Raw genomic sequence first — 23,274 nt, 5'->3', positions numbered from 1 at the left:
TTACAGCATCATCAAAATGCCCATACACTTCACTAGAACTGATCACAACATGCTAAATGGGCTGTACACGAAATGATTTGAGGAAACAGTGTGACCACATGTTAGTCTCAAATACACAAGGGTGCTACTGCATTTCACCTTTTACTAAAATGCCAAATGAAACAGTGGAATAACCATCATACATTTATGACCCAAAAATAATTCTCTGTAATTCCTAATAATTTCCTCCTGGAAAAAATGTCCACAGCCCAGGGTTTCACTTACTTCATTGGAAGGCGAAGCCTCTTGAGAGTTGACTTGGACGTCTCCTCATCAATGCTGATGTGGTAACCAAGAGCTATCAGCGTCCTGGTCAAAGTGGAAGAAAAAGTTTGAATAGTTGGTAACGCTGATCTCATTGTCCCCAAAGAGATGATCACCAAGTCTTCACATGGCTACTATACACACTCATGATGATGATGCATACAACAACACTGCACTGGTCTACCACTCAATATCCTCCTTGTGATACAGCAGCAAGTTTAGCCACTGGCAATGAAAAAACAAAGACTCACTGAAGCATTAAAAAGAAATCAACATTTGCTGCAACAAACTTATATGAAAACAGGCAAATCTATGTGAAAGGTACCAAAAGCAGTGCATTTGGGATAAAACAGTATGAAGAAATTAATGCTACCCTGATCTGCTTAATGGTAGTTACGTCTGTGTACAGTGCTTGGACATAAACTTTAAAAATGTGACCCATATAGGATGCCTCTCTTGCTATCACACTATACCACACTCTCAGTCAATCCGTCCCCCCAGTGTCTCGGTTACCTGAGAGTCTCATATGCCATGGTGATGTCAAAGTTCTTCTCCTGCTCAGACAGATTTGAGAAGAATATCAGGCTGTCATGCACCTTCTTGCTGTCATCCCGAACCTGGAGCATTTGCAGGACAAATGTTGAGTATTTGTGAGCATAAAACAGTTCTAGCAAGAGACCAGGGGGGTGTTTCATCAACGTTTGTCAGCGCTGACAATTTCAGCAAAATCCTTGGTTTTGATTGGCTGAGATGCTCTGGTCACTGACTGTTACTATGGTGATTCAAGTTATCAGTGCTGACAAACGTTAATGAAACACCCCCCAGATTGAAGGTATTCAGTATTTTCCAAACACAGTGGTGTTAAAAAAAAACACACAAAAAACTAGAAATGTCGCTTTGGCGGCTGGTATGCCTCCGCCATAATGCATAATTTTCCCAATAGGTCTAGATAGTACATGTGGACAATGTGTGATTACATTTTCACAAAATTGGCAAAATATTGAAATGACAAGTTTGTCACAAATGTGTTGAATGTTCACCTTCCTTGACCTAGGTTTAATTGGATGAATAGGAGAGCATGTATCTAGGGATTTAAGGACTTTAACTTGACTTTGACCCATTCATACATTTAGGCATTGAGTAATTTTCAAGGTACAGGTGCGGAGAAAAAGTGCAATTTCTGAATTGAATAGTAAATTGTTACCATTTTCATCTGGCCCTTGACCCTAAAATTCATAAGATAATCACTTTCAGGTAGAACATGCATAATATGTACTAAGTTCCAAGATAACTTGAGCCACTTCCGAGATATGGAGGAAAAAGTTAGTTCAGCACTTTCACTTGATCTTTGACCTTTTGACCTTTGAGGCAAAAAAAGAAGAAAAAAAAAACTTTCCAGAGAATTTCTATTAGGTTACACATGCATACACCAAGTGTAAAAAAAAAGTACCCCTGCTGGCATTGCATAAATATGAGGGAAATAGTAAAATTTTGAAGTGTTGCACTTGACCTTTGACCCCTGACCTTTGACCCCATGAACCCTACATTCTCTAGATAATCACTTCCAGTCAGTACATGTATATACTATGTTCCATGAAGATACCTTGAACAATTTTCCAAGGTACGGAGAAAAAAAAGAAGTTTTAATATTTTTACTTGACCTTTTGACCTTTGACCTTTGACCTCATGACCCAAACTTTCACCAGATAATCTTAATTGGGTAATACATGTATACACTAAGTTTCAAGAAAATATCTTCAGGCATTCAATATATATGGTGGAAATAGTGAAATTTTATGTATTTGACCCTGACCTTTTGACCTTTGAACTTTGACCTCATGACCCAAACTTTCACCAGATAATCTTAATTGGGTAATACATGTATACACTAAGTTTCAAGAAAATATCTTCAGGCATTCAATAGATATGGTGGAAATAGTGAAATTTTATGTATTTGACCTTGACCTTTTGACCTTTGACCTAGAGCATGTGCACCCAAAAGTTGATAGGCACAACTTCACCCCCTAATACACATACATGCCAAGTTTCATTAGGATACCTCAACAGGTTTTGATAGTTACCTTGTCCACAAAATTCATTACGGACGGAAGGACGGACGGACGGACAACCCGAAAACATAATGCCTCCGGCACCACTTCGTGGCGGAGGCATAAAAACCCACCAACATTTTGTACACAGTTCATAAGCATGGTGATATCTGTTTATAGATCTCTGGGTAGTGACAATATAATTCTCAAAACATTTCTATTCACTTTTTATATCCATTTGAAAATCATCATACAGTTCAGTCCGCAAAGTTTGGCAATTTCCTAAACAGAGGCACCACAATGAAAAATTGTGTCTATGTGCGTTACCTTGGTGTGCTGACAACACCTTATGCCACAGGAAAAGGAAACAAACAGTCAAAGGCACTCATAGGTGTCAATTAAGTTGTAGCATTGTACTGTAAAACGAGGAATGTTTGCGCGCATTTTGATTTCGCATATTTCCCGAGAGCTAAGATTCACTAACTTAAAACGCATGAGAAAGTCCTTGTCTAAGCTGTATGCATTGAATGCCAGTGGCAATTCACATAAATTTCACACCTTGAAAAAAGGCCTTCAGTTGCATTTCACGAAAATTTCATGCCACGAATATATCTTGCTTCAAAGAATCTTAGAGGTGGTCTTATGAAAAAGTTATAATGCTTACGGGTCCCCAAGTCCAGCCAGCTTCAATCTTGTTCATACACCAGAGCTCATGGATGTTCTCTGCCAGCTTATCTCTCAGCATCTCGATGTATCCAGGGAGACTCACCTGTGGACGGTATGAGATGATGGTTTCCTAAACTCATTTTACATATCATCATGTGAGACAGCTATGAATATCTAAATCCTATTAACCCGGCAAGGATGAGCTGATTTTGCTATTTCACACATTTTCCATAGATATCTGTCCAAGAACTAGGAACTAGACTTCAACAGGTTAAAGGTGATTGCTCTGGTTCAAAGTAATGAGTTGTCTGAAAGTAGAAATTGAGCTTTACCATTTATATCTAATGTTTGCAGGCACCTATCACTTTTTACCAAAAAATTTTTACCTCTAATCAACACAGTGATGAATGATCTGTATCACAGAATGGTTTGCATCATCTGTGAAAACTATGCAACAGAAAGAAAAAGTTTAACATTCAATAATGAAGATGCATATAGAAAGAAAAACAAATCATGTAAAGCAAGACAACTGCAACCTTCAGATATAACAGGATTGAAGTGAGACCTTTTCTTTACTAGTCTTCTAGATATGTGTACATAACTTTTTTTCTTCTTCTTCTTGAGGGTAATCTGCCTCTTTCCATCCTGAACATTATTACATATACCTTTTTTTTTTTTTTTGAGCACTTGAACACTTCACTAGGATTTCATCCTGCTCTTTACAACAAAAGTGAAGTGTATCTTATTATTATTTTTTTTTAGTATGCACAGGGTAAGACTCTCCTAGACACAGGACCAACAGCTTTAAAGTCTCATCCGAAAGACTTGGCAAAGAAGATGAAGTGCCTCGCCAAAAAGCCCTACTGCCATGAGGACGCAAACCTCATTATACTTGCATGGAAGCCTGTGGTCCTATCTACATGGACTTAACAGCTTAGCCATGACAGCTCCAACACAGCACACCTACATGTACATTTGTATACTTCATATCTTGGCATTATGTCCCCACACAACTCCCCTTCTAACCTCCCAATCTAACCCATTCCCCTCCATGAGCACACATGGCTAGTGACTAAAAGCGCAGGAAAAAGAAGAAGGCAAGTGGGTAGTGGTACTGACATTGCTGGTGTCGACTGGAGCCGGAATAAAGGCAGAGTGGTCCTGGGAGGAGGTGGGACCCTGGATCAGGCCCTCCGTGACGTCCCCGAAGGCAAAGCAGGGCTCTATCCTGAGCCTCTCCTTGGGCAGCAGGCTCTCACAGACGGCTGCAAAGCCCTTGGGTGGGGTGTACTTGAAACGGCCATGCTTGCCACCCAGGATGAAACGAACACTGATAAAAAAAAGAATGAAAAAAAAAAACCAAGAGAGAACTCTAATGATGGTCATTGCTAACATTCAGAGCACACAAACTCTGTATGCTAAGTCTAGGGATATATACAGGATGATATAGCTTCACAGTCACATGAAACCAAGAAGGCCAAACGGCAGGTCAGTGAATGGAGACACAGCAAGGGTCATACATCAATGTACATTGTTATTAGTATTACTGCTGCATAGATAAAGTATTTTCTCTTCTTCTTACTGCACCTTTGTCTTTCAATTGCTTATAAACATGAATTCCCTTACTTAAGATACACATATCAAAACGGGTATGATCACTATAAATGTATTCTCTTACACACAAAACTGAACAAAACCTGAAATTTGAGCAAGTTCATATACAGCAGTAAATTGCATTACAAATTTTCTGGTACATTGTGCTACATGTATCATAGAATATGACATAGGTTCACTGAGTCACTATCTACTGAGTCTCTGAAAGGTCTGAAGGTGAGTCACTGACCCAATTCTTGCCGAGAGACTGACGACAGGAAAGAACATGCCGTCCAGGTTGATTCCTTCAAAGGACGCCTTGATGGGATTCCCATTGACATGATAGAGGATGCGAGGGATGCTGAGATCAAAGCACACGCCCACAATGTCACCTTTGGACAGTAGGCGGTTGCCTGACCACGGCGCTGCCTTGCTAACTCCACCTACGATGGAGATGATTATAAGAAAATGGACAACAACAAAAAATAATTAGAGTCATACAGTGATCCCCGCTTTATTGAGAGGGGCAGAGAGACACAAACTTTTCTCCTTTTGAGGAGTACTCCAGCTCGAGTAGTGGCTGGTATTGACCCACTCAAACTGCCCCACACGAAACACAGTACATGGGCACTACACTAAATCAAGCTCAGTTATCATACCAAGCAAAATAAGGTAATTAATGTAGCATGCTGAGGATTAAAGAAAAGAGAATATTGATTACACAGTAGATCAGATTGCCATTATCTATAGGGTATACTTACACTAATGTTCTCTTCAACACAAACAAAGCAACAACAAAAAAAAGACAAAAAGACAAAAAGTTTGTAGATATCAACTCACCAGTCCACAGGTTCATCCCATCAAATCCAAAGGAGTAGAGGTCGTCTCCCACTCCGCTGTTCCCCCATCCCTCCCCTCCCCTCAGGTAGGTGCGGAAGCCTGCCGAGGAGGCCCACCCTACTCTGAAGTGGACGGGGCGGGAGGTGCCTGCCTCTTGCCGGTCGATGGCCACTTCAAAATACCACTTCTTGTAGACGGTGCTGCCACGGTCCACACAGATACTGACGTTGGGTCGCATGCTGCAGAGGAGAAGTAGATGACAGTGATATTATGACCTGGGTCAAAGCAGTGGAAAGTCTACTCTTCTTCATGAGAATGTGCAACAAGAAATGGGACAGTGGGTACTGGTGTATGTTGAGTATACTGAGTAGATTACATGCTGCACTTATCTTTTTTTTTTTTCTATTTGTTCTTTTTTTTGCACCACAAGAAGACAAATGTGATGAAAATAAAGTTGATTGTACAGATAAAGGACCCCTATACCTCTTACAAACATATAGACTATGATGGGAGTCATATGCCTTATGTCACATTCACAACCTAACAAAAATGTATACATTTACTTAAAATTGTTGTAGGAATATATGCAGGTATCCTCCATTTGTATGCACACATTTGCAAGCTATTCTCTTGTTCATTATATTTTCATATCTCTTTGTGGTGTGAAAAGATATATATGGTGACTACAAATGTATTAAAATCATGTCATTAACTTGTGCAACAAATGAGAAAAAAAAAAAGTTAACACTTATGCACAGTAACACATACAAGTAACACAATGATAGAACATAAAAGCCATCATCGAATTGTATATTAACATTTCTACACAGATAACAGTATTGATGGGCTCTGTTGAGCATCAAACCTTTAGATACCTCCAGGTAAACAAATACCAACAGTTACTGTGATTACTGGCACACTACCTGTCACTACTGCACAAAGATGTTGTCATTGTTTTTATCTCTGTGGGTTTTTACAATTTTTGGCTCTATTGAAAATGGTAATCACAACTTGTCAGCTACCAAAAGGAAAGATAAAGACACAAAAGACACACTCACATACACATACATAACACACATAATGCTATATTTTTTCAAATATCTGCTATTCAAATTTGTTCTACCATACAAAGAATTCATACTTACACTAAAGCATTCAAATACAGTCAATCAATAGAAAAACAGGACAGCATGTATTCCACTCAATATACCCTACATACACAAATACACATGAATACAGACAGACACACATAGACTGTACATACCAGAGTACTTCATCTACGACAGCTGTTTGCAGTAGGAGATCTCTAGAGGGCAGCAGATTGTCACAAATCAGGTTCTGATTGGATCGGACAGCCACGCCATTTCCAACACACAATGAGCACAGGACATCAAGCACCTGGGAGGAACAAGTGAAGGTTTGATAGAGAAATAAGGAGAGAAGGAAGGAAGACATAAGGGAGAGAAAGACAGCGAAAGTGAGTTAGTGAGTGAAGTAGGGAGATGGGGAAGATAGGAGAGACACAGGGAGAGACAGATGGGAAGAGAAAGAAAGAATAATCAATAGAGATGAGATTAAAAACAAAGAAACACACATAATAACATGAGATCTTTTATGAGAAATTCCTCCCAATGTATACTAGAGCCATCCTATTAGATTATTCATTGCAACCAAAAGTAGAATCACACAGTTCCATATTACCATCATTAGACCTAAACCTATGTTTTTTTTCTATGTGGTTCAAATATCAACTGTAATTCATTGGACATTGGGAATCATTCTTACCCTAACACTGAAAAACAACACATATTTGTACATACACCTTACAAGCAAACTAGCATAGACTGTTATATCAGCGCTTTTTATTGTGCAAGTTATATCTTTACCACGTCAAACATTCATATCATAAATGTTCTTAAATTGATGGAAATATACATTAATATCATACTTGCAATATCAGTCAACTTTCAGCATAACACACAGCACATAAGACATGTACCATGCAAAACTTCTAAATAAACATTCCTCTTTGTTTGTGTCATCAAACAGATAGAAAAATAGTCTACTGTAAAATGAGGAATGTTCACGTGCATTTTAATTTCGCGAGAGCCAAGATTCGCGAAACAAAAATGCACGCAAAAATTCTTGTCTATGCATTGAATGTTTACTAGGCAAGTCGCGAAAATTTCATGCCGCGAAAATATCTTGTTTTACAGTATATAAGATTAGTGTGTTGAATTGAAATCCAACCCATAAAGCATTGAATTGCTGCATCCTATGAATGAGGGAAAGTTTGTTTTGAGAAGGAGAAGTCTGCACCTTTGGATCTCGGCCATGTTTCTCCAGCTGTGATATCATGGACTTGATGTGATTCTCCTTGATGATGTTCAGTGCCTCAGGGCTTCCCAGCAGCACACAGTGTAGAACCTCCAGCACACCTGAAATGGGACACAAACATGAGAGTACATACATGTATGGCATTACCAGACCTCCCAACCTTTCTGACTGACAAAAAGGGGTGATTTAGCTCAAAAGGTGGAAATAAAAAGCAGTTTCTATTGGAGTGTGTGGTAAAAATCATCAAGGAAAGTATGAGACTCTTATTAAAACAAGAGCTGGAAATGGTCAAAATTCTGATTATTTCCTCCAGAGTCAGAAAGGTTGGGAGGCCTGCATTACTGTAAAAGCGGATATTTTTGCGCGACTAATTTTTCGCGCTTGGCCGGGTAAGAAGAGTTTCGCGTATTTTTAATTTCGCGGAATCAAGACATTAACCACTGGAACATGTGGCACACAAAAATATTCGCGTGCTTTTATTTTCGCGCTAGCTTCTGGTTGCGCGAAATGCGCGAAAATTTCAACACCGCAAAAATTTCCACTTTTACAGTACATCAAACCTGAATGAACGGCTCACATCCCATTCCTGTTACAAACACTTATAAACTGTTGTTTATAAACTTTTTTTCTAACTCACATACATGTAACCTGATCATTATAGGAATATTCATCATAAAAATGAGATAACTAAATGTCCTGAAGGAACTTGTTCATCAAGATACTATTATAGTGTGTGATTTGCAGGTTGCTATTCAATTGGGGGATTTCTGAATACTATGCACAAATTGCTTTATTTCTTTAATTCTCTGCATTACATGGCAATCTCCACAATATAATCCAGCTACTTATATGTAGGTGCTCAAATTCAGCAATATTTCCATAGCAAAAATGCCTAGTGCTCATCAGGAATAAGCTTTAAGAGGAAAGATATTCATAAAGCCTGCAGACACTGACAAGGGTCTGGTCCCTAGAGTGAAACATGCAGTCCATCTCTGATACCACCTGACACTGTTTACCGCTCATTCCAGCCACCAGTGGGGGTATTGGCTTACCTCTAGAAGCCTGCTGGCTCTCCAGTCTGTTGATCAGCCAGTCCAGTCTGACTGACTGGGCAAATAAGGCACAGTTGTTGTGGTTATGCCTGATCATGGCAGCTGCAGAGATGAAAAAAAAAAAGAAGAAAGAAATTGAGGAACAAAGATGATTAATCACCATGAATTCAAAACAAATTTTTCTTTCTTTAGCATACCATTTACTTCATTATTCAACTGTGCAAATGCAGAATTCCTTCTTAAAGAAATCCAATTTTACTGGATTCGATTCCCAGCGTTTACTGAGGAAAAGACAAGGAGGACAATACTGTAATAAAATTTGCCGACTACCAGCATTCTAGTTTTAATAAAAGTTACATATGGGTTAACAAGATTTGGCCAAAACATCATTCTCATGCTATCTGTTATTTTCACACTGCTCTGAAGAATATCCCAGGGGTTGAACTGTCAATACAATATCTAATCAAAGATGACAAATCTAGCCCTTGACTGGATCCCTTAACCAAATCTAACCCAAAATCTACATACCTCTGTTACAAGCATACTTTGTCATGAAAACTCGCTTATTGCCAAAGGTCCTAATCTTGTAGATAACGATTTGGAGTTGCTATCAGAGCAACACTAAGCATCAGTTTAAAATAAAGATGTAGCTTGGAATAAATTCCTGCCTTTAACCACTGTAGGATCAAAGGAATACTATTTTCCCCCTTCATGTTGTGTTGATAATAATAAGTGAAGAGGGGAGAGGGAGAATTTCTCTGAGTAGACCTGTACTACTATACAGTCACATATCTACCCGTCATTGCCACTTACCCAGCAGCTTGTAGAGGAAGGTTACAATGTCCTGCCAGAGGTCCCCTGCATCCTCCCCAACTATTGCAGCAAAGTCCCGCCCACTCTTGAAAATGCTCAGCTTGTCAATGGTTTCCAGCACCAGTTTGACCATGCCCTGTCAATCAATCAATTAATCAATCAGTCAGTCAGTCAGTAAGTCAATTTATCAATCAATTAAAATCAAACACCTACTGATTGTAAGATGCTAAGCTCATCAATGGTTTCCAGTACCAAATTACCATAATCAATCAATCCATCAATCCATCCATCCATCAATCAATCCATCCATCCATCCATCCGTCCATCCATCCATCCATCCATCAATCAATCAACCAACAACCAATCAATAAATCAATCAATATTCTAAGCTTATCAAAGGTTTTTATTACCAGTTGACTATGCCCCCATCAATTCATCAATCAATTAATCAATCGATCGATAATTTATTCTAGCAGGTGCTGACTTCATCAATGGTTCCCAGCACCAATCTGACGATGTTCTGTCAATCAATAAACTGATCCCTCAGATCATCAACCAACTCATCTAGCTAGCAAACATGCAGTCTAGTACTCCTGATTAAAATTTATATTTTTGAGGAGCATGGATATCTTCATTAAGAGAAAGCAGGCAAATCAATCCATAATTTAATTTGACAGAATATAACACTGATGTTTCTGTAATAATGAAGAATAAGTCAAGTTGATTACAGATTTAACACTCCCATATGGTATTGTGAAGAGGAGAGCAATTGATTATACAATACACCAACACAGGGCTTGCCATTATAGTGAGCTTTTACAGTATACCAACAGGTCTTACCTCTTCATGAAACAGATCCTGTCGATTTCTTAAGGCTTTCAATTTTTTCTGTTTCTCTTCATGATCTGGGAGGCAGATAGAGAGCATAAAATGGGATTAGGGACAGACAGACAAACAGGAAAGGAGAGAGAGAGATATGGACAGACAGACAGACAGAAAGGAAAAGGTAATCAGTGAAGAATACAATTCTTTCTCTAAAACATTCATAAATGATGCTTACAGGTAATACACTGAATAATAGATGCAATCAAACATACATTGTCTGCTGCAACTGTACTTTTATTGAATAGTGGCAACATGTGCATTATTCCCTGATCTTTATTATTCCAATGGCTAGAATATATGCTGTATGAAAAATATCCCCCTCCCCCCCCCCCAAAAAAAAAAGAAGAAGATAGAAATGACAAAGTGAAAGAGAGAGAGAAAAAAAATCTTCTATCATCTGATGCTTAAATCAGAAAGAGGAATTGGAAATAAAATGTGAAGGAGAAAAGAATGGCGTAACTTTGAAATGGATGCTCTCTATGAAATGGATGCTCTCTATAATAGATGCTGTGAATCAATATCGAATCTTGGCCTTCCAGCTTTGAAAAAATTGTGTCTACCTTCGTCTTCTTCTGGCTCAGCAAAATAGTCGATGAGGTCCTGCAGTAGATCAACCACGGAGCCCAGGTCAAAGTTCCGCCAGGCCTGCTGGTCATCCTCCTCGGACCGCAGAGAGTCCAGCGCCCTGCCAGACATCAAATGGACACATAATCTTTGGTGATGTCCACCAAACAGGAAACATTTGTGAGATTAGTAGTGCCTGGTGTAACATCTATACTTCTGAGATGAACATGTATATGCTATGGAATAACTCTTGGTGTGTCCTTACAAACGATGATACATTTGTCTAATAATAATACACTGTAATGATAATACATTACATTTGTAATGTGCTCAATACAGTGTTTCTAGGCGCAAAAACTATCAAACAGAGGAACTCTTAGAGCTTGACATCTTTGTGACCAATATTCTCACATCAGCTATGCAACAGATGGAATTTAAACAATATAAAATAGAAGAATGTTATTTTCTAAGTAGTCTGCAATAGAATTCAGAGTCTGTCATTTACGGAAACATATCTAACTACTGTATTCTTCATTGTGCTCATAAGTTTGGTCCTTTTTTATATTTCTTTTATATATTTTTGTTCAGTATTCCCCAGTTATGACAACATAAAGTAAACACCTTGCTTTTTGTAGTATGTATAGTGTTCAATCACACTGCTCTGCAGAAAAAACAAAGCTGTTAGTTGTTGCAGATTTCTCCACGTTGAAACAGATATATAACAAAATGAACAGTGGTAAAAAAATGACAACAAAAGTCTGGAGGGAAAAAAGCCAAACATGGAAGACTTTGTGGTAATGAGGTTGCCCATGTAGACAATAAGCACACTATCCATTGGGCCTAGAGAGGTAAACTCACTCAATGAACTGGTTGAAGAGAGAAGTACTCTTCCTGATGATGCCTGCTGAACGTGACTCCTCTGCCCTCGCTCTCACCACGGAGAAACCATCATCCATGTGACCTTCTGGAAGCATCACAACCTGTCCAATGTGAAGGGGGAAGGATTGTCACGTTTGACTTCAAAATTTACATTATGCTGATTACCACATGCCAGTAAGAATACATTATCAAGGCAGCTAACCTTTAAAACAAACAAACAAACAAATACACAAGTAAACTCATGCACAGTACAAAAAAATACATAAAAACTTTTACATAATTAAACTAGAAATGTCGCTATGGCGACTGATGCCTCCGCCATAATGCATGATTCTCCCAATAGGCGTATAGTACAATGTCTTCACAATGTGTGATCCATGACAGTTTCACGTAACTGGCAAAATATTGAAATGACAGGTTTGTCAGAAATGTCTTGAACTGGGTTTGCTTTAATTTTCTAAGAGTGCAGGTACACATATTTGGGGAATTGTGAATTTTTACTTGAATTCTGACAGACCTTTTTACAAGTTTATGCATTGAGTAATTTCCAAGATATGAAGAAAGAGTGTAATGACGGTACAAAATGGATTTTTTTTTTTTTTTTTTGGGGGGGGGGGGCATTGAAACCTGGCCTTTGACCCTTAACCTTTGACCTTTGACCTTCTGGCTGGAAATTTCCAAGAGAATCTCCATTAGGTAATGCATGTAATAAGTTTTGAAACTAATAATGCAAGCATTGCATATACTAGTATATGAGGGAAATAGTAAAATTTTGAGGAGTTGACCTTGACCTTTGACCCCTGACTATTGACCCATGACCCCTAAATTCCCTAGATAATCCCTGCCAGTCAGTACATGCGTATGTACCAAGTTCCATGAAGATACATTGAACCATTTGCAAGAAAAGTGATATTGCAACATTTTCACCTAATCTTTGACCTTTTGACCTTTGACCTTATGACATGAAACTCTCTCTGGAGAATCTTTACGCAGTAGTGCATGTCCACACCAAGTTTCAAGAAAATACCTTTGGGCATTGCATAGATACGGGGGAAATTGCAACATTTGTAGCATTTGACCTTGACCTTTTGACCTTTGACCTCTTGCCAATGTCACTAATATCATATCAACTAATTGTCCCATCATACATCATCCTTGGACCAAGTTTGGTGAAAGCTGCTTCATCCAGTTTTGAGTTATCACGTAAACAGATAAATTTTAGGATTTGACCTTGATCTTTGACCTTTGACCTCTGTCCGATTTCACTGAAAAACTAATCAAGTAATTGTCCCATCATACATCATCCTCCAACAAAGTTTGGTGAAATTTACTCCATCCAGTCTCGAGTTATCGCGTAAACAGATACAATTTCATGATTTGACCTTGACCTTTGACCTTTGACCTTTAGCCGATTTCACCCAAAATCTAATCAAATAATTGCCCCATCATACTTCATACTTTGACCAAGTTTGGTAAAATTCCAGTGAATATTACTCAAGTTATCGCGTAAACGAAAGCGGACGGACGGACGTACGGACGTACGGACGTACGGACGTACAGACGTACGGACGTACGTACGGACGTACGGACGGACGGACAACCCGAAAACATAATGCCTCCGGCACCACTTCGTGGCGGAGGCATAAAAAGAAAATACTCTGGTCTGAAAGATAAGCAAATTGCAAACACTTCTCATACTAAATAAGATTTTAGATAAAATATAGTTTTAAATGAAAATCTTTCTTTTTTCACTTTTGAAATCCAACTAGTAATAATCATCTTAAAACATATCAGTTGGCAACTCAGCAATATGGAACCTAAAACCAGCCAGTACAGGAAGGAAATGAACAAATGGAACTACCATACCAATGCAGCAGCACAATACTACTAGCTGGGTTAGCACTGAAGAATGTAGCAAGGCCTGATAATGGCATTAGACACAATAACGCTTACTTTATCTCAGTTTCAACAAATGTTTAGAGCAGTAGTTAAAATTTCCTATCAATATCTTAGAAAGTCACAGATTGTCCCAAAGTGAAATTTGTGTCCTATACATAACTTTAACTATCAGGCAGAGATATCTTTGTATTATGATAATTATGATTTATATCATAAATAGTTTGTACACACCACAACAAATGTTCATTCATGAATGATGACATATTTGCACACTGGTTAATGATAAATACTAGCATAATATGTATTTAAGAATCCATCTCACCTTTCTTTCTGCCGATCTTCCTCCTCCCACTACACTCTCTACCACCTGTGGAAAAATTATCCCCCCAAAAAAGAACCATTATTGTGACTGATTTCATATCACTACATACACATTGTGCTTAAATGTATATTAGGTAATGTCAAGTTTGGTGCTAGGGCTGGTGCTGGCATGATCTCCCGAACAACAGCTTTAAGTTGAGCTAGCACAGACACTAGCACTAACACTGACACTAGCACTAGCACTAGCACCATTATTGGCTTCAAACAATTGGGCAACTGCACAGTGACAATATTGTATGATTGCACACACATGTTATAAATGTGGAAAAGACATCTACATTGCTTCATATCCATGTCTATTATGGCTCGCTACTGCAACCCCTTATGAATTTCTCTCTATATCTATCATCGATCAATCTATCTTTAAATATTCTCTCTCCCTTTACACATCGCCATCTTCCTCTCTCTTGACATGACAGAATGTGAACTGGAGCTGTGATAGTTACATCACAACAGAATGCAACTCCACTCAGCACTCATTTCCTACAAACACAACCATAGAAACAGATCTGCAGTTTTTTCATCAGAGCTACACTGTACAACTGTATTTAGCATATCTCACATGGAAGGAGGTTTGGATACACTCAGAGATCATCTAAGCATAACATCATCATCATCATCATCATCATCATCATCATCATTATCATCATCATCATCACCATCATCACCATCATTTTCATTACCATAACCATCTTCATTATCATTATCATCATTGCTATTGTCACTGAAATATCATCATCATTGTCACCGTCATCAGTATAATCGTTGTCATCAACTTCATCATCATGATTTATTTCCAGCAATTTCCAGCAACACGGTGGATAGCCCTTTCAGCACGGCTGATTTTCAAAGGGGTCCACTTGACGTACATATCAAAAGTCATATAAAACAACAACGACGATAAATACACATTAAACACTTGTACACCATGGGTATGAAATCTTTGTAAAAAAAAGTGACTGGAATTGATTAATGGTTGAATTAATTCCTTCAGCAAAATAATTACAAGTCACTGTGTGCATCACTGTTATCAGTATAATCCTTGTCGTAATCATCATCATCATCATCATCATCATCATCATCATCATCACAATGGCAATCATCCTAGGCAGACCTGGTAAGATAGCCAGTGACCACTCTTCATGTGTTGGATGAGCACGGTGGAATCGCCATACTTGATGTCTGCATTACCCATCCCGTGGTCCTGCTTGCTGTCGTAGGTAGCCAGATCCTCCTGGCAAAACACCAACAAAACATATTGGCAAAGTAAGGCTTCGTGGATCTCTGGCTGCTTTTTACAAGTTTCCAACAACTGTTATCGTGTCTGAGACAGAGACTTCCAACAGTCTACAATATATTTGCTTTTCTTGCATAACAAATATTATGTAATACATGTATTATACAATAAGTACGGCAACTTTAAGCAATGATTCCCCCTTGTGACTTACACATCAGCAAACAGAGGTTGTATCGTTTCAGTGAGGTTAATCCATATTGAATGGACAGAATTGCCAAATCAGCATCTAAGAAAAGTAAACTGTGCAAACAAAAGTCTAAAAAGGCTTAAAATGTAATTTCAACTTAGGTTACATTTTTATTTTATTTTTTTTTAAATTTATTTATTTATTTTTTATTTTTTTTATTTTTTTTTGGGGGGGGGTCTTGAAAGAAGGATCACAACAGTAGATGGACTTGGTATGAACATATAGGACTTATCCATAAAGTAAAGATATCCTAAAATGTCCCTCATCAAAATGGTGAAGCGACAAAAAAAAAAAGGAAAAAAAAAAGAAATCAATTACATTACAGCTTCGAAGTGAGTTTGAGTTTCAAGTTGAGTTATGTTGTGTCCTTGTTTTCTTTTGCCGTATCTATTCACTTCAGCCTCAGGCAGTTTTTTCAGTGAGACCATGAAAAACTGAAAACAAAATGGAGCATTTTGCAAATAGCAGCAAAACAGAATTGCATGAGAGCTCATGTATCCACTTGAGACACTATAAGACCGGCATCCTTATTACACTATCTCTGGAAATGTAAATGGAGAGTGAAACAGTATTGGCGAATTGCAGTCGCGAGTATCTATGGCACACATCGCAAGGCTGAATTAATTCCTTCAGCAACAATCTCCATGTGCATCATAGTAGTGACAGTAATCACATTAATACTGATGTTGATGTAGTTTAATATTCTACCTCCTCACAGTCCGTCCTTTTTACAAACAATTTTCCTTCTGAATTCAGAAACCATTTGCTGTGAACAACAGTCTTTCATACACAAAAGTCAATACACAACTCAGTTAGCGAATAAGATTACACTTCATTGGTACAAATTGCCCTTCATTGATTTTAATTTTGAGGAAACCTGCCAATGACAAGTGGCCAGCTTTACTGAATGTCACGCAACATTCAATTACTGGGAAAAGTAATTGAAAAAATTCTCTTGCAGGGCACAATATAACACAGTTAATTCTGGTTAAGTTTGTTTGACATTGTTTCTGACACACACATTCTAAACATCAGCTAAAGAGCTGACGTTAACTCCAATACATTGGTACATTGTATACTAAAACCCTATGGGGTAACAATGCATCCATGCCAACAAAGCCTACTAAAGAAGCGAATGCACAATAATTGGGCTGCAAGACCTCTGGTACAGAGTCACAAGAAACTCACTATCAAGCTTGCAGAAAGTGTAAGACACACATGACAAAGCTGTACGTTATTTCCTAGTTTGTCTTTGAATTTGTCAAGCTTGAAAATCTGAATTTATTTTTGTTTCCATTAAATCTGTTGACAAAGAGCAAATCAAGATCATGTGATGTGTGCAAACAGACATGTGTATGTGTATGACAGACATGATGCATTTAAGTGAGTTTTTTAAATTACTATCCATACTTGTCATTGCATGTGGCTGTCATGTATCCCTGTAATAAGGTAGCGCGTACAATTTCACAAAACAAGAAATTGAAGACAACTTTTTTTGCCTGCCAAAATTAATTTTTCATGTAATCCCTTTTACCCTATTAACAATAATGACGATACATGAAACTATCAACAAGCATTACGGTATGAACCCATTAACATGAATAAACAAGTAACTTTTACTATTCCAGACGCATCTCAACAAAGTAAAATGGGTTAATAAAAGTAAATACATGTACAAGTATCATCAATACAGTCATAATCACCAAAAAGGAGATGATATCAATTAGGTAACACTTATCAACCAGTCAAGAATATCCAATGTGCTCCGATGTGAATATATCTGATGATTCATTCTAATGCACAATCACATACCAAATTTGTATACTAGCCTCCTCTTGATACAGTGCTCAGGCAACTAGGCAAATGAAATACATACTGCATCAAAATCACTACCCATAAACTTCACAGAATTAGGAAAAAAAGAATGTTTTTGACCTACCCTGGACTGTTGGAAGGAGAAGATGGTGTCATCGAGGATAGCCTTCTTCCTGGGGACAATGCACACATGACCATTATCTCGTACTGCCAGATATTTCCCTTTAAAGGGGAATGAAAAAAAAAAGAGAAAGTGGATAGAAGAATACTATTTATATCAACCCTTTGGTAGCTTAGGTTCCTGATGATGAACTAGCAGACAAGGTCAGATTAATATAGACAGGGGCCGACAGACATGGAGGAAAAGTGTGATAAAGGGACAACAAGACGAAACTGTATGTCTACATAAGTGTCCTCATCGCCAGATTATTCTGACAAAGTCACAGACACAAAAGCACAGAAACTTGCAAAATATGGTAATTTGGCTATGAGTAGGAAACTTGATATTTGTCAAAAAAAATCAACACACTGACATATCAATCACCTTCAATAGAAATTTCAAAGTCTGAAATACTTTACAATATCATCATTTTCAGCTTTTCTAGAGCATGCTGCAAAGGTATCTTGATTTGAGCTTAATGGTTTGCATGCTATGTCCAGCATCCTTGATGGCAACTAGATTCTAGAGCACATTTTCCTAAATGTGTATTTTCCTAGGAACTTGATTTCTTATCAATATGTTTGTGCCGAAGACATAAGATTGAGTGTGAAAACCTTATTTTACCAAGCCACAAATCTCTCTTTCCTCCTCTCCTCAATTTTTGCTTTCCCTTCCCTATCTCTCCTCTTGTATTCTCACCAGCTCTAATAAAAAAAAAAGAAAAAAAGATGGTAATTTTTGCAGACATGTTTAGAATCAACACTGGATGTTAACACACTCGGTTGTATAGCTTCACCATACATATTCCCTTGCCATCTTGCCCCTCCCCCCATCCCTTTTCAGCTCCCCCCCCCCCCCCCCCTGTCTCTTGACAACTTTGCTTGCATGGCAGGGGCAGTCAACTGAAGCTGTTGGCTACGACACAGTGTGGCGTTACATCAATCAATAGATTCCTACTGCGACCAGAGTTGCCACTTAAGGGTGTCCCCAGCTTACGCCCGGCCGCTCTCCCCATGTGGATATTGGGGGAGCCACTGGGAAAAACGGGCCTCTGGTGCCCACTCTTTCTCAAGGAGTGCGGCACTTGTAAAATGGCACAGAGGGGATGAAAAATGATGTGCAAGAACTGACACAGGACTTGCAAACGATGGAAGGAAAATGCAAGAAAGCAACTTTGTGTGTTTTTGACAAGTGGCAATCCAAGGTGTAGAACATATTTAAATTGAACTACTAGTACCATAGAATGACACTGGTAATATAAAAAGGGGGAAAATACTTTTACTTCCTCCAAGATCTGGATTGCAATGTTAAATTACACTCAGAACAACACAAACAACCAGCATCAAAATCTATATCCAAATGATTATGAGATTTCATACACATCATCATTTTGTAAGAGCTAGAACTGACTATGTTAAAAACTTTGTTTATTTCTTAGTTCTATTTAAAACATATATCCTGCAGTTATTATACTATCTTGTATTCAAGATCACCTTTTAAAATGTCTTTTCTACCTTTAGGGTTTGCTAATTTAGTAAAATGACATGGTTATTGGGCTAACTTTACCTTTTTATCATTTCCTTTCACTTGGAAATGTTGCATTGCAAAGCCCTGACAAAATTATGAGTGAGAGTTACAATTTTCATCCCCAAAATTGTCCAAACAGGCAGCAAAAGGCACTATGGTCCTTCCAAGTGATATAATGTCAGAGTCATTCTTGTATATAATGTCTGTGTGTTTGTGTGTCTGTGCGTGTGTGTCTGTGTACCTGTCTTATTTGATCTGTTCCCAGTGGTAAGGCCATATAGATCTCAACCTATCAATTACTGAGATTTGGGAGGAATTATGTGGAAAAGTAAATTTGATATTTTCCAATCTCCCAGAGATTACCTGCCCGCAAACCTCGTTGGGCCCTGTGCAGGGTTGCAGATACGTGAGTATATATATATATTTTTTTTTTTTTTCTGTTTTTCCTACGTGAAGACATTTCACTTGATCATGGGGATTCATGAGAGAGAACTGATATCTTGCAGGACATAATCTCAAGACATTATAGGGAAACAGAACAACCTTCACATGCAGCAATTTTAAGCAAAGGTACTACCATCTTCTTTTTTTCAGTCTTCAAGGGAAATGCATTATCATATTTATAAACCTAATAAAAACAGAACAAACTTGAAGAGATCCTAAAAGTAAAGATTTTTTTTTTTGCACATGTGAAAAATTTTAAGCAAAATAATGACACAAGTCTCATTATTTTTTTAAATAAAACTCATGAATCCAAAATAAACAATGAAAATTTTCTTTAATTCTTATAGAAATATCCTTCTTGGCAGCAGAGTGTTTATTTTTTTTGTTACCTAGGATATACAAGTACTTAATCTGACATTAACTAGACTGCACTGCAGGCTAAACACATGACCTTTAAAAAAATGCATAAAATAATAAGAGTATATGAGAAAGAATGAATTAGACATTAGGTTAAAATGATGATAAAATCAACAAGCTTGTAGTAAGGAGTACACAATAGGAGTTACTGCAAGCTGTAGAAGATCTGTCAAGGGATTTTGCATTACATTCCCTCGTAAAAAAGAAAAGAAAAAGACAACTAGAAATGTCGCTATGGTGACTGGTATGCCTCCGCCATAATGCTGACTCTCCAAATAGGTCTACAGTACATCTTGATAATGTGTGATGACAGTTTAACATAATTGGCAAAATATCAAAATGACATGTTTGTCACAAATGTGTTGAATGTTCCCTTTCCTTGAACTAGGTTTAATCAGATGAATGGCTATATTTTGTAAGAGGGCATGTATTTGGGTATTGAGGATTTTTACTTGACTTTTGGCCCTTTTATAAGTTTTATATGCATTGAGTAATTTTCGAGGTATGGAGAAAAAGTGTAATTTCAGTATTAAATAGTAAATTGCTAGCATTTTAACCTGGCCTTTGACCATTGACCTTTGACCCTAAAATTCCAAGAGAATCACTGTCAGGCAGAACATGCATAAATATGTACTAAGTTTCATTATGATACCTTGAGCCACTTCCTAGATATATATGGACAAAGAAGTGAAATTTAGCACTTTTACTTATTGACCTTATTGGCAAAAACTTCCCAGAGAATCTATTGTGTAATACATGTAGGCCTACACCCTAAGTTGTCCTGCAGGGATTGCAAGAATATGAGGGAGAAAGTGAAATTCTGGGGAGTTGACCTTGACCTTTGTCCCCTGACTTTTGATCCCATGACCCCAAAATACCCATGATAATCACTGCCAGTCAGTATATGCATATGTACTAAGTGTCATGAAGCTACCTTGAACCATTTCCAAGATAAGGAGGAGAAAAAAATGAAGTTTTAACATGTTTACTTGACCTTTGAACTTTGACCTCACGACCCAAAACTTTGTCTAGAGAATTTTTATTTGGTATTACACGTAAACACTAAGTTTCAAGAAAATACCTCAAGGCATTGCATAGATATGGGAGAAAATAATGGAATTTGAGCATTTGACCTTGACCTATGACCTTTGACCTTGAGCATGTGTGCCCAAAAGTTCATAGGCACACCTTCACCAACTCACACATGCACAAGCCAAGTTTCATTGGGATACCTCAAATGGTGTTTAGTTATGCTGGCAGAGGAATAAAAAACACCATTACAAATGGTTTGTAAGAAGCTAATCTTTTCACATCAGCAGTAGATATTTCAAAGCCTGGTAGAAAGCAAGTGGAGGCAAATTTAAAGTACCACCATGATGTACAGACCTAACATAAAGACAGTATCTTTGCATTCACACCCTTTAAATTGTTCCATAAAGTCTACATCCCCACTTAATTTCATTTCACAAAAGCATGGCACTCTAATACCTTCTTCATCCTACAAGAGAGAGAACTATTCCTCTAAACTTTAAAAAGAAAAGAGCTACCAACTCATAAATCATTGATACAGCTATATTTATGTGTACCTTTCCCCCTCAGGGTGCACTCTGAAACAAATTTGGTCCTCGGGGATATCATACAATGAGTACCTTTGTGATCACATCAAAGGAGCCCTGCATTTTTCAAAAAAACTGTCTGCAGATTTGACAGGTTGAGAACAAGGCTGCAAGGCAGTCCCATGGCAACTTCTTTTGTGCATTCAGATAACAGCACAGACAAGAAGAGAGATGAATACCTATGACATTCAACTCACTACTCTTCACAAGTCAATTCTAATCTTCCCCCTAAACTAAGGCGGTAAACACTGACCCGTGCAGAAATCAAATAGACTAGATTCATGCCGATGACGATGCGCGGCAACTGCTGCTGGTGGTGACAACATTTGTCAGATTTTAGTCCGCTTAAATACGTGCAGGGGAAGAGTATGTTGTATGGGTTATCAGACCGTGAATAGAGGAGAGAGTATGATTGATATGTCATCATCGTCATTACGTAAATGAAAAGCAAACTCCCCCGCCTGCCAAGGCTGCTCGTCGTCACAATCAGCGCAGACTAAATATGTCTGATACAGCCCGACTCACTGCGTCACTAGTCTTCTACAAGGAGGTCCCTCATTAAAGACTAAGTAGACTATAATGACAGCATTTGTCTCGGACTGGTGGAAAGGTTGGATTTAAGGGCCTGGTTTAACTTCAATTAAAGAATAATTACAAAGAATGATGAGAATGTCACTGGTTGTCATCACACAAACTCTCATGTGTCTTCATTGCAACAATGAGTGAAATCATTCCACAGGTTCAAAAGTTCTTGAAGGCAAGGCAAGCTCCACAGCACAAACATGGATATAAGCTGAACTTGATCAATTTTTTTTAACTGTCAGATGTTTAACTGGCACAGGACTGGTTCTGATACAGATAGATCTTCATTGGAGTACAGCAAACATTACGCTGGCACACATCTACAAAAATAGCATGATCACTAAATCATTTAATGTATCTGAATTACCCAAGTAGAACCTAAAATCTATCCCTGCCAGTTGTGTGACTCTGATTCAACATTCCTTAAAGGGAGCTTTGAGCACTCTCCTCTTCTATAAATCTTAGGTAGCATTTATGTCTCTTCCTGAAAAGGATCCAGAGAGAAAGCACCTTTCTTTTTTTTTAAGTGTGTTTTTTGTCTTCCTGTGAATACTGAAAAAGTGGAAATTTTCGCAGCGTTGAAATTTTCACGCATTTTGCACAACAAGAAACTAGTGTAAAAATAAAAGCATGCGAATATTTTTGCTTGCCATAAGTTCCAGTAGATGATGTCTTGATTATGTGTAATTAAAAACACACACGAAACTCTTCTTCGCCGGTCTAGCGCAAAAAATTAGTTGCACGAAAATATCCACTTTTACAGTAAATGGCAAGTCTTTTCCAAATGACAGCTCTCATTTCATCTCCGCTGTAATCATTGTTAACACTTTCATCAACTTCATTATTGACAATTGTCATCAATTGTGATCATCATTACCACCATCATCTTAATAATGTTATTACGTCAACAAACAAATCATCGGGTACAAAAATCATCAGGTACATTCTACGCAAGATATTCAGCAATGT

The 23,274-nt window shown here is 37.9% G+C and overlaps 1 protein-coding gene across 1 annotated transcript in view; it reads right to left on the bottom strand.

The window, feature by feature from the left end:
- Positions 1–23,274, bottom strand: part of LOC139730684 (ryanodine receptor 2-like) — a gene marked incomplete at its 3' end in the record, with an annotated part of 149,952 nt that overhangs the window by 5,682 nt on the left and 120,996 nt on the right. The window contains exons 11-26 of the mRNA XM_071641541.1: positions 17,684–17,781; positions 15,375–15,494; positions 14,202–14,246; positions 11,960–12,081; positions 11,098–11,222; positions 10,493–10,557; positions 9,653–9,788; positions 8,840–8,941; positions 7,770–7,888; positions 6,715–6,848; positions 5,451–5,689; positions 4,861–5,053; positions 4,137–4,347; positions 3,016–3,120; positions 817–920; positions 265–348 (exon numbers count right to left, since the gene is read on the bottom strand). Coding sequence (XP_071497642.1) covers positions 265–348; positions 817–920; positions 3,016–3,120; positions 4,137–4,347; positions 4,861–5,053; positions 5,451–5,689; positions 6,715–6,848; positions 7,770–7,888; positions 8,840–8,941; positions 9,653–9,788; positions 10,493–10,557; positions 11,098–11,222; positions 11,960–12,081; positions 14,202–14,246; positions 15,375–15,494; positions 17,684–17,781 — 2,002 coding nt within the window. The remainder of the gene's footprint in view (positions 1–264; positions 349–816; positions 921–3,015; positions 3,121–4,136; positions 4,348–4,860; positions 5,054–5,450; positions 5,690–6,714; positions 6,849–7,769; positions 7,889–8,839; positions 8,942–9,652; positions 9,789–10,492; positions 10,558–11,097; positions 11,223–11,959; positions 12,082–14,201; positions 14,247–15,374; positions 15,495–17,683; positions 17,782–23,274) is intronic.

The sequence above is a fragment of the Diadema antillarum genome, unplaced genomic scaffold, assembly GCF_040938485.1.
Source record: "Diadema antillarum isolate AM-2024a unplaced genomic scaffold, OU_Dant_1.0 seq00000326_RagTag, whole genome shotgun sequence".
Taxonomy (NCBI): Eukaryota; Metazoa; Echinodermata; class Echinoidea; order Diadematoida; family Diadematidae; genus Diadema; species Diadema antillarum.
This window is presented reverse-complemented; position numbering and strand designations above follow the sequence as displayed.